The 11925-nt window shown below is 39.6% G+C and overlaps 3 protein-coding genes and 1 long non-coding RNA gene across 4 annotated transcripts; 2 read left to right on the top strand and 2 right to left on the bottom strand.

The window, feature by feature from the left end:
- The first annotated feature begins 336 nt into the window (after window positions 1–336).
- Window positions 337–969, top strand: LOC110922811. The gene is made up of 2 exons (XR_002583497.1): window positions 337–534; window positions 678–969. It is a non-coding gene; the product is annotated as an uncharacterized LOC110922811 (long non-coding RNA).
- Window positions 970–1313: 344 nt separating this feature from the next.
- LOC110923881 (LRR receptor-like serine/threonine-protein kinase IOS1) lies at window positions 1314–3307 on the bottom strand. The gene is made up of 5 exons (XM_022167936.1): window positions 3092–3307; window positions 2800–2926; window positions 2475–2537; window positions 2191–2380; window positions 1314–1884 (listed from the first exon to the last, which is right to left on the bottom strand). The coding sequence occupies exons 1-5, from the start codon at window positions 3305–3307 to the stop codon at window positions 1497–1499; spliced, it is 984 nt and encodes a 327-aa protein (XP_022023628.1). The 3' UTR covers window positions 1314–1496.
- A 35-nt stretch (window positions 3308–3342) lies between these two features.
- LOC110923882 (protein FAR1-RELATED SEQUENCE 5-like) lies at window positions 3343–6889 on the top strand. Its single transcript, XM_022167937.2, has 7 exons — window positions 3343–3458; window positions 3583–3717; window positions 3803–3901; window positions 4014–4803; window positions 4918–5176; window positions 5288–5860; window positions 5954–6889. Exons 1-7 carry the CDS (start codon window positions 3353–3355, stop codon window positions 6608–6610), a joined length of 2619 nt encoding a protein of 872 aa, XP_022023629.1. The 5' UTR covers window positions 3343–3352; the 3' UTR covers window positions 6611–6889.
- Window positions 6890–8442: 1553 nt separating this feature from the next.
- LOC110925960 lies at window positions 8443–11189 on the bottom strand. Its single transcript, XM_035987398.1, has 9 exons — window positions 10948–11189; window positions 10712–10882; window positions 10519–10623; window positions 10382–10435; window positions 9915–10296; window positions 9753–9809; window positions 9473–9653; window positions 9121–9399; window positions 8443–9004 (listed from the first exon to the last, which is right to left on the bottom strand). The coding sequence occupies exons 1-9, from the start codon at window positions 11051–11053 to the stop codon at window positions 8693–8695; spliced, it is 1647 nt and encodes a 548-aa protein (XP_035843291.1). The 5' UTR covers window positions 11054–11189; the 3' UTR covers window positions 8443–8692.
- Window positions 11190–11925: the final 736 nt, after the last annotated feature.

The raw sequence follows: 11925 nt of genomic DNA, 5'->3' as shown, positions 1-11925 counted from the left end.
TTGTATATTTCTTGGTTTTTATCACAATAAGATGCAATACGAATGTTATAAATAGGGGTAAATTACAGTTTTCGTCCTTTATGTTTGTACCATATTGCAATAGATGTCCTTTAACTTCAATAATTATAATCACAGTCCTTTTTTTGTAAAACTCGTTATACCCTATGTCCTTGAGCACTAACCAGGTTAAATTTTAAGTTAAATATTGCATGTGCCCTGCACATGAGGGTATTTTTGTCTTTTCCTATTCTAATACAATAATAAAAAAAAATTAAAAACTTATAACATGTAAAATCCATAAACAACCTCCCACTTCTCTCTTCACTTCCCCCTCTCACTCCTTTCTCTCCCTCTCTCTATCTCGATCGAACAACCACCACCACCATCAACCACCCACCACCTCCCCCCCTCTCTATCTCTCTACCCCGTCCCCTTTTCTTCACCTTTGTTTTGTTTTGTTCGACCACCACCGACGCACACCCACCACTGCTGCACACCCACCATCGGCGTCCTCTCTCCGTTTCTTGGGTACAGGTATGCTCTCCGACACAAACTAAGTTTCAAACTGAGTTCTTCTCTGGTTCATGGGTTTTGACTTTTCAAAATAGAGATTTTGACTTTGATTTGTGGTGTTTGATTTTGAAATGGGTGGCTGTCTTGCTGGATTGGGGTTCCAGCCGGAAGATGGAAGATGCTCTGATGAATAGAGAGACTAAAGGGACGGAGTGGTGGGTCGCTGGCTCGCCGGAGATGAGACGGAGAGTAAGCTCATATAGAGAAGCAGGGAGGGTATTTTTTTTGTAGGTAGAGATTAATACTTAGGGAATTTGTAAAGAAAGAGTGTTATTTATGAAATTGTGGTCTAGGGCAAGGAGGAAAAGATGATCGGAGGAAAGAGCTCACAAAAAAATTATGATGGTTGGTGGCAGTGTCTCGATCTAATGAATGTTGATGGTGAATTGGTGATGATGATACTTTTGGGTGTAGAGAGATACAGAGAGAGAATAAAGATAAGAGATAGAAGTTTTATAGTTATCATATATAATTTAATTAAATTGGGATAAAAAGACATAAATGCCCTCATGTTCAAGGCACATGGCATATTTAACAAAAAAAAAAAATAACCTGGTTAGTGTTAAAGGACGTAAAATGTAACGAGTTTTACAAAAAAAGGAACGTGTCTGTAATTATTGAAGTTAAAGGACATCTATTGCAATTCGATACAAACATAAAGGACGAAAAATGTAATTTACCCTATAAATAGACTAGGGCCTTAAGGCACATTAGGTTTATAGGCTAATCTATGGGCCAGGTTGAAGTACACAATTTTATACATTATTATAATGCAGGATGTCTATTACAATTAACAGTTTATGCTGGACTTATAGTTTGATCACTTACAAGTTACAAGGAGGAATATGTTAATACAAACATACACACACAACCTGTTTTAAAGAAGAGCCAAATACTTGACACTTGACAGTTTCAAGAGTTCACTATCTTGCCTTTGGACTGATCATAGATTCCACATTAAAGGATAAGTATCCACTTTGATTATTTGGTTTACCATCACAAGCTTTCTCTACTTGCAAACAGTTCTTGAGCTCCATAGCCACATTGTTCATGGTGGGCCTTCTGATGGATGTGTGAGAAACACAGGCAATTGCCAATTCTACTACCTTCCAGGCTGTATTGATGTTAAACCTCCCCTCTAACCTAGGGTCAACTAAATTATTAACATTTCCTTGTGCAACCATTGACTTAACCCGTTCAATCATGTTTATGTCTTCAGATGTCGCTTGTCGGCTTGTAATCAACTCCAAGAGTACTACTCCAAAACTATACACGTCGCTTTTCTCGGTCAACCAGTTAGTTAAGTAATACCTGCAGAACAACATGCATTTTAAACTTGGGAAAATTGTGACGAAGTAGAAACAATTTATGAGCCTAGGGAAATAGCCATTAATTAACTAGCCTTGACATACTAACAAGTTGCTTTTTCCTTTTAAATTAATGACTTGTTCAGATGGCTAGCTAGCAAGTTATTATTTTTGCTAAGTTTTCAACCATTGCCGTCGTTTATGATGTTAAAGGTTACTGAAATATAATTTCATGTTAGTTTATATATTGCATAGCAATTAAAGTTGGTTTATTCTTCCAAAATGAAAAACCATGAAGTGAAAAACTCACTCAGGGTCAAGGTATCCACGAGTACCGACAACTACTGTTGATACATGGGTGGCATCTTCAGTTGCAAAAGCCTTGGACATCCCAAAATCTGCTAGTTTTGCTTGGAAAACTTGATTCAATAGTATGTTTGAAGGTTTCACATCTCTATGGACGATCGGTGGCTTGCAACCATGATGCAGGTACACTAGCCCTATAATATCAAGCCATGCATACCAAACTTATTAAAGATGGTGTTTAGATAACCCAAAAGGTACATGTTCGTAGTAAGTAATCTAATTACCAACCTTCTGCTGCATCACATGCAATTTGTAACCTTGTTTCCCAGCTCAAGACATTTGGACTTCCATCTTATTAAGAAATAAAAAAGTAAAGATATTACTCTAGTCACCATTGTGTTTTAGAAGAGCGCGAATCACATAGCACATTCGAATGTTACAAGAGGACATGTGATGTTTGCCTATGCCTTTTATTTACCCATCCCTTTTAAAAATGCCAGAGAAAAATAGTTTTTTTATTACTTTATCGAAAATGTGTCAATAGAAACCAAATATAGTGACACTTATTTGTAGTTCCCAAATGGTAGTTTCCTTGTAGTGGTTCTCAAATTACCAAATAGATGCATTTCTAAGCTCCCATTAGCCATGTACTCGTAGATAATCCCCTTTTGGTTGTTGTCATTGCAGTATCCAACTAGTGAGGTTATGTTTTTACGACGGACATCCATTAGAAGCTTGACCTGTAGACAAACTTTTCTTAGTCCTTCCATTGTATTGTTTAAGCATCCTTGCTTATTAAGCCAAGCGGCATAATCATAGTATTAGTAAATTAATATGATAATACAATAGTACTTTTGTATTTAATTTTTAAAATGAAAGGCCTTTACAGCATTGACAGAAATTACCTCTGCCTGAAATTCCTTATAGCCTTGACTTGATGATTCAGTAAGCATCTTTACAGCAACCGGGTCATTACCATTATACCCATAGTACACTGTTCCAAACCCTCCTCTCCCAATAATTGTCTTGAAGTTGTTAGTAATACTCTTCAGCTCAGAAAATGTGAACTGTTGATTTCTAGGTGTAAACAGCTCAGCATTTATGGTCAAATCTGTATTCATTGATTCAAACTTACACCACAGTAGCAAGCATCTCCATTAATATCAATGGAGACAAATCCACCAAACTCTGAATTAATGTCGCCGGTCCGTAGTTTCCCAAACATGTTCTTTTGCAGTGACTTCCAAAACGATGAAGAATTTAATGCTTCAGGTTTGTCCATATATAGTTTACTAACTGTTCTAGAAGATCTGTTATTCCTTTTTGTTTTTTACAACTTTTTAATCTAATATTCCATCCTATTATGCATGCCCATGTTCACGTGTTGCATTCGAAGCATCTGCATATACTTATATGCATGTTGATTGTTCCCGGTCGCCGGAAGACCCTGTTAGATCCCCTGATGTTTTGGTATCCAACAATTTTATGAAAAACGCGGTTATTGATGACCAGGATATGGATATTGATGAAGGTTTGTTTTATCTTACACTTTTCTTGTTTTATTTCTTCACTAGACATGTCATCTTTCAAACTTTTTCTATAATGTTCACATGTAGCATCCCAAGATTCCCAGATGGAAGCCATGACTGTAGCTGTTTCTGGATCATCTCATGGTCCTTCTATGTTTGAGGAATCACCACGCGGCCAGTTAGACGGTTGTACAATGGACAATGGGATCCCAATTTATTTTCATATCACACATTTTATAACCTGTAGTGTCATGCCATTTTATTGCAGATTCATAACTTTTTCCGTTTTATGGTACAGGTCCTTCGAACCCATACTTTGTTTTTGATACCCCTCAGGGAACCCGCTACTGGATTCCTAATGTTGCTGATAAGTTCATACCGGTGTGTGGCAAAACATATCCAACCTTTCAGGATGTTCTTTCCATGTATGAACTCTATGCGCTCGAAGCAGGGTTTTCTGTAAAAAAAGGTCAAACTAAAGTCTGGAATGGAATTCCCACACACAAGTATCTCAGATGCTCAAAATATGGGAAACCCCAACCAAAGCGGACTTTTGACACCCTAGATGAATCTTCTGTTAAGCACCGGAGGACCACCTTCTCATGGTGTGACTGTAAGGCAAGCATACTAGTATCGATATCGAACGATTCATACACAGTCCTAACTTTCAATGATATTCATAATCATGAACTTGTTGAGAGTTACAACCGTGATCTTAGTAAGATATCACGGAAACTGTCATTCTCCACGAAACAATTCATTCATAACATGAGTCTAAACCGCATTGGACCAATGAGGTCTTATAGATGCCTTGTAGCTTTAAAAGGAGGGCATCACAATGTCAATGGGACACCGGTCGATTTTAAAAACTTTAGCCACCAGCTGCGAATTTTTATTGGTGAACGCGACGCACAAGTTTTCCTAGAACGCTTGCGTGAGCGTTATGACAACCTACCCAACTTCTTTTTTGATTACACCGTATCAAATGGAAAGTTGTCCTCTGTATTCTGGGCTGATGAGATTTCAAAGCTTAACTACAAAGCTTTTGGCGATGTCCTAGCGTTTGATGCAACTTACAGCACAAACAGGTTAGCCCCCCTCCACTCTAACATATGTTATGCCTGATCCCCAAGTATCCAATTTTAGGTTGACCAAAAAAGTTGTTCATATTGTTAACATCAAATCAATTTTTTTGTTCATAGGTACAAGATGGTTTTTGTGCCATTCACGGGTGTGGATCATCATTTCCAATGTGTTACATTTGGAGCTGGTTTGATATCAACTGAGTCAATTGAATCTTACGTGTGGTTGCTTAAGGCTTTCTTGAAGGCACACGGTACTCAACCAACTCTCGTGCTGAGTGATCAAGACCCATCCATGCTACAAGCTGTTCCTATGGTCTTTACAGAATCACGTCACCGTCTATGCATGTGGCATATAATGAAAAAACTACCATCCAAGGTATACATAAGTTTGTTAACCTTTAACATGTGTTATCCAACATAACACCCTTTTACATGTCTTCTCAAATTGATTTAATCTAACTCGTGTTATAACTATTAAAATTTTCAGATCTCAGCCGACGTGCTCGATAACACTGATCTTCGGTCCTGCATTCATCGGTTGGTTTGGAATGTTTATATCAAACCTGAAACGTTTGAGTCCCGCTGGAATGACCTCCTACAAACATTTGGGCTTCAAGAGCACAGCTGGTTAAACGACATGTACAACATGAGACATCTCTGGGTTCCAGCCTACTTTAGAGAACTGCCCATGTGTTGCTTGATGAAGACCACCTCCCGATGCGAAAGCTCTAATGCGGCCTTCAAGGTTAACTCAACAAGCGCAAACACGCTTGTACAATTTATGATGTGCTTTGAAAATAGGGTAGACAGCCAACGATATCGTCAACGTGTTTCGGAGTTCAAAACCTCTTCTACCATGTTCTCTGGCAATACTGAGTTAGCGATAGAGCAACACGCGTTCGCCATTTACACAAACGCTGTTTTCGCCCAAGTGCAAAAAGAAATAATTAAAGGTAAGTTTTTATGCTACATCACAAACCAAAGCGAGACGAGCGATTCCAGTCTTCTGATAGACGTCACTCATTTGGATAAAAGGAACAACATCACAAATGTCTATCAGGTAACACATGTTAGGCACTTACATTATTCCATGTACTCTAACATATTTTTGCATCTAAATGTGTTTTCCTTTGTTTGTCTCTGTTCAAATCAGGTTACGTACAACAATGTCGATCAATCGGCCAATTGCTCATGCAGGAATTTCACACGTATCGGGTATCTGTGTCGCCATGTCTTTTGTGTCTATCGCTTGAAAAATGTTGAAAGGATTCCACCACAATACATAAACGACAGGTGGCGCCGAGATGCCCTCCCCAAACATGTTTTTTCAATTTCCAGTCGATACGGAGTCAACCCACACGCACCGTCCATTATGCGGAATGAAATCCTCGACCTCGTTACTGAATGCGTAGATGTTGCTAGAACCGATGAGGACGCGTTGGCAAAACTGGTTGACCAACTCAGGGATTTCAAGATCAATGTTCTTTCCAGGCAACCGTTGGCAACAACTGAAAATGAATCAAATGAGGCTCAAATGGAAGAAATAGTTGGGCAACCAATCAACATTCCAGTCGAAGTTGCTAATCCAGAAGTTGCACGCAATAAAGGATGTGGTACTCATACTCGCATTTCTGGGCCCGGTGAGAAGGCCAAAGCAAAACCACCAAAACGTCCAAAGCAGCTTCGCTTATGCAAGCGTTGTGGTCTGTATGTCGACGACCACGACTCACGCAACTGCCTTAAGGTGGCTGCAATGAAAGCAGCAAAGGCAGCTGCTGAACAACTAAGGCAGACTGCCACTGGCGACTGATCATCTGATTAAAATCATTTTATGTAGTACTATGTAATGGGAGACTCTTCATTTTGGCCTTCTTACGCACATGTAACAGTCTTTTGTCATCATCCTGCTATTATCTGTTACGTGTGTAAGAAGGTATAACTTTTTGAGTCCCAATAATCATATTTAGGATTGTAAGAAACTATATGGCCTTTGGCCACTTTTGTCGTATTAGGCCCGAAGGTCATTCGTGGACCGCTGTGGTATATTAAGCGGAAGCAGCTTATCTTAACATTTAACTGCATTTTGATATCTGTTTTTCTGTGTTTCATTTGCTCTCTTTAACTTCAAATGATCAAAACAATCTTTTGTTAACTATACAGCTGTAGTAAAAAAAAAAAAAGCAGATTGGATAAAAAAAAAAACTAAACAGAAACAGATGCATAACACATGTTACTTACCCATAATGATTTGATCTTTTTATCTCAAAAGGATCAAAACAATCTTTTGTTAACCACACATATGGAATAAATAAACAGATTGGGTCTGTGAACTTCAAAGCATCAAAGCAATCCTTGCTAAACACTCAATCTGGAACAGATACACTTGCTTAACACATGTTAGCTTACATTTTGAAAGTTGTAAAAAACTTGCTTAACACATGTTACTTTCAAAACACTATTTGGTTAACATGTGTTAGTTTACCTAATGGTTTGGATCTTCAACATGGAAAGATTCAAAACACTATGTGTTAACCACATAACAAACAACATATATACTAAACCACGTCAGGTTATAGAAGTAGACTTCAAGCAACTTAAACAAACATTCTACCACTAGGTTACATAAAAAGAAATAAAAACATAATAAAACACCAACAAGACGACATTCGTATGTCGTTTTGTTTCAACATAACGTCATCAGGTTAACACATTTTCAAACACTTTCACCATACCAACTACCCATGGGTATCCTCCACTAGTAACAAGCTTTTAATCATGGTGTGGGGAATTCCTCATCATGAAAGTACACTGGAGACGGGCTGCGCTCACCCTCCCATGGGTCATGGTAACACCAGGACTGGATTGTTTCCGGTGAGTATGGACACAACGGGCAGCCACACATTTCATGGTCTGGATCCGTCAGCAACCTAACCAACTCATCTGGTAGCCCCTTCATCTTTTCATCATCTGGAACAATGTGCTGCCTTCGGCCTGGTTGATCTCGCGACACACCAGATACATCAGTGACGTTTTTCGTTCCGCTTTCTGAAGCATCCTCACTTGAAGTTACTCCAGTTTTCCAGTCCTCTCCATTTTTGTGAGACCCTTTTCTTTCGTTAACCTCCATGCACCGGCCCTCACATGCTTCTTTCCCTTTTTGTTTGACCTTCTCCATGCTTGGTTGGCTAGCCGTATCCTTACCATCACACGGGTCCATCTCATTAACGCTCTTTTGGGACATCTTACAAAATATGGATAACTGAATTGGTGTAGTAGGATTGTGAAGTATTACAGAATATTAGGTGGGTTCTTCCCTCCAATACTTATAGAGGAGTTCCCTGTCTACATTTCATATAGTCTTCTTGACTTGACCTTTTTTGATGTGACCAAAAGCTGATAAAAAAGCAAATATTCCTTTTTTCCCAATAAAGTTGCTTTTATAGACCCCAACCCTCATGCTTTGTACTATTCTGCCAACAACTCTCTAGTGTTCCCCATATTTGTACTACCTATTTAGAAAGCCTGTTCCCCTTGGAAAGAGCGTTTTTTTGTTTTTCTTTAGTGTTACAAAACAATTTCACAATTTCTAATATAACATTATAAACTATGTCAATAAACTTGGTTAATACTATTATACGCCATTTAACAACACATCAATATTTTCTAGAGTTTATAATTACCGACTAACTAAACATCATATTTAATATATATAGTTCATCCACAAAAAGACATCCTGACGATGCCATACCCAACAAAACACCTACCCCCGCATTACGTTTGAAGCAAAATCCCCAAATCCATCAAAGTTCATTACATGTTTCCAAAAAACATATCCGGCGAAATTAAGGCATAATTGTTCTACAATAACATGTGTTAGCCACCATAACACATGTTACTCTATTCGGCATTCTTCCTTGATTTTTGGCAGCAGCACATTCACCTCCGAACATAATATGTGCGCCGCATACCTCTTTCTCAACTTTCTCACCTCCGCCATCTTCCTCGCCCCACTCGTGCTGAACCCACAGTTAAAACTTTGGTTTTTCCCCATATAGCACTCCATGTGCCGCATCAAGAAGATCCCACAATCAGTTGTGTTTGCGGTTGTTGCCCAAGGAACCGGCATACGCTGGATGTTGCAGTACTCTATGTCATCGGCTCGTGGATTCCCAACCTCCCGCAGATATTGCACAAACATATCTTTCTGCATACGCATACACAAGACATAGTTAGTAATCCTAAAAAAAAAAAAAAAAACCTAACAGTCTTGCCAGTGTTATCACACTTATTTTTAAATCAATTTTCAGTTTTGTTACTTACAATCTTATACGCTGTGTCCTTGTGTAGGTAGTAGACGCTGTCTTCTATCAACTGACCTTGACGGGCTTTGTCATTATCAATGACATAAATCCCGGGGTCGCGTAACTCAAACACTACCAAGTAAAAGTGTTTGTGCTCCAATATAGGGAAGAAAACAATGTCTTCATTTCGGAAATCAGGAACGCAATCAACTCTGTTGACCGCACCCTTTATCCCAAGCCGAAACTTGTGCATCCGCGCCTCTACCCCGCCTTCGTCAGTTGTCAGCATCCATGGAAACTTCAAGCATAACAGAGAAATTAATAAGGTCACCAATAGGACACACTGTAATTTATATATACATGGCACTTACCACAACTTTAGTCCCAAAAAATTGTCTACTGTAAGCCCCCCGTGATTTTCTTTTCTCCTGGAAGTTCAGCACCTCCGCCCAACAGTCAATAATGCCATCCGAGACCTCATTGCCAACATTTAAACTCTTGAACATAGACCGAGATGCTTGTACGTGGGTAGGGCTTCTGAACAGCAACTCCCTGAAGTCAGGTGTACAAACCACAAAAATAAATTTGAACATGTTAACATATGTAATTTATTGTTTTTCTAATAATTCATACGGTTACGCCCTTACTTACACAGACATATGTATCGGACTATCTACATCAGCCACTGACGAAGAACCCTGTTCCCTCCTGCGTTTAAATAAAAAAATAAACCAATTATCCAGTGTGTGAATCGTTGTTTATCGTTTACAATATTCCTATAAAACAAAAAACAACTTTTGCAATTCTACTTACATGTTTGCCTCCATTGCCCGCTTCCTACGACAAAATCCACTTAAAAGGTGCATTGGGCTTTCATCGGCGTGTATGTAGTCCCACAGATTTGTCTCCTTCTTTGTAATTGGTTGGCCCATGTCAACAGTCCTTATATAGTAAGGTGATCTGTTTGGCTCCGCTACCACCTTCTCTCGGAAGGGGAGTTTCCTTTTTTGTGCCCCCAACTCAGCCAACATGCGCACACGGTTAGCAAGCGGAATATTGTCCTCCACCTCATACATATCACTACCACAAGATCCCAGCCCAGTTTGACCCTTGTGGATTGCAATGGCCGGGTCATAGGAGCTAACTGGGTCTACCATTATAACCATGCTCAAGTCTGCGGTAGCCTCCACATCGCCTAACACATAAAAAATAAATATATGATGTAACGCGTAAACAACTACAACACATTCGATGCGATAAATGATGGTGTTTTAGCTCACCAACAGGTTTGGTTTCTGTCCGGGGGATGTCCTCCATCTTCCCACTTGTGCAACCTGCACGTTTAATGCAAATAAGTATATTACACATGACTCATACTAACCCATCCATACTAATTTCGCTTAATGCTATATCTTACCAATTTCGTGTGACACGTCCACTTGAGCCCCAATTTGTGTCATCCCAAGGCTCCAATTCGGGCCATCTAAATTTCGTTCATCAAAACCGGGCTCAGGCCCATTGTCTGTATGAACACCTAACATGTGTTAACTCAGTAAATGATAGACAGGGGAAACCATTTTTAACACATGTTGGAGCATGAAAGTCCTTACCGTCATTCTCTGCAAAAGGGACCTCTTCAGCCGCTTTCCCTTTTGCATCGACATCATGTGCCATCTCACTCCCGTCGCCCGAAACTATTGAATCAACCACCGCGCTAGTGCACCCTTGCATGTTTATAATAGTCGCACGCATCCCATCATGCTCCGTCTTACCTTCTGCACCTGCATAACACAATGCTGTTACAAAGCATGCACAACTTACTACCAGGAAAACATTAAATACTTACTGTTTAAAACACGGTCAGTCTCATCAACAGCCCCATTGTCTTCGCCATCCGGCACACCGTGTTTGTCCTTATCATCAACAGCCCCGTCCGCAGCTGAAAAAACCATGCCACCACTCTCTTCCTTTCTTCCATCTGACGGTGCGTTCTTAACTTCAATCTCGTTTTTAGGATCTGCAATTGCATAAACATTTTTCGAGATATCACATAGCTAAGCCTTGCTAAACAAAAAAAAAAAAAAAAAATTAAGGTTTCCGAAGGTTACCTTCCTTCCCACTCTGTTCATCATGTTTACTATCCTTGTCCTCCGTCTCGACCATTTTGTCCATTCTTTGATCACAAACAAACCTTGCTTCGTAAATCTCATCCTTTTTGACGTCATCCGCTTTAAGATTAGTGTTCTGTTCATCATTGGGCTTCGCAGCCACTTTATTGTCTGTTTCCACTCTACGCTCAGCACGTGTAACAAACTGCGAGTCCGGACCCCGGTAATCTGTGCACACAAGATGACATACGTTAAAGAAAACAAAGTAACAAAGAAACTTTTAGAATCAGTCATTATTAGGGGGTTTACGAGAACTACCATGTGCCCCGTGCACTTCTCCTGCTTTAATACGCATTATTGCACGCATTAAACCCAGCGGTTTATGCACTTCTTCGGCATCATTTTCATACACCCCTCCTGCGCCTTTATTTTTTTCGTCCCCACCAACACTACATTCCTCGCGACTTGAATTACCAGCATCATTAACACTCTTATCACCTTCCCCGACTTCAGTTGTATTTATCCCAAGTTCACTAACCCTCAGTTCTATCTCTTCCAACTGTTTCTTCGTCTTGATTAACCCTATAACATAACATCAACATTACATGCGTTTAAGTAACGTAACCATATTAGCCGGTAATACAGGTTAACTGACTAACACATGTTATACATTACCTGACTCGTCACCACCATCCGTTTCTCCACGGAGAATCTTT

The sequence above is a fragment of the Helianthus annuus genome, chromosome 3 (genome assembly GCF_002127325.2).
Source record: "Helianthus annuus cultivar XRQ/B chromosome 3, HanXRQr2.0-SUNRISE, whole genome shotgun sequence".
Taxonomy (NCBI): Eukaryota; Viridiplantae; Streptophyta; class Magnoliopsida; order Asterales; family Asteraceae; genus Helianthus; species Helianthus annuus.
The sequence above is the reverse complement of the archived record's forward strand: the minus strand, read 5'-3'. Positions and strand labels throughout refer to the sequence as shown.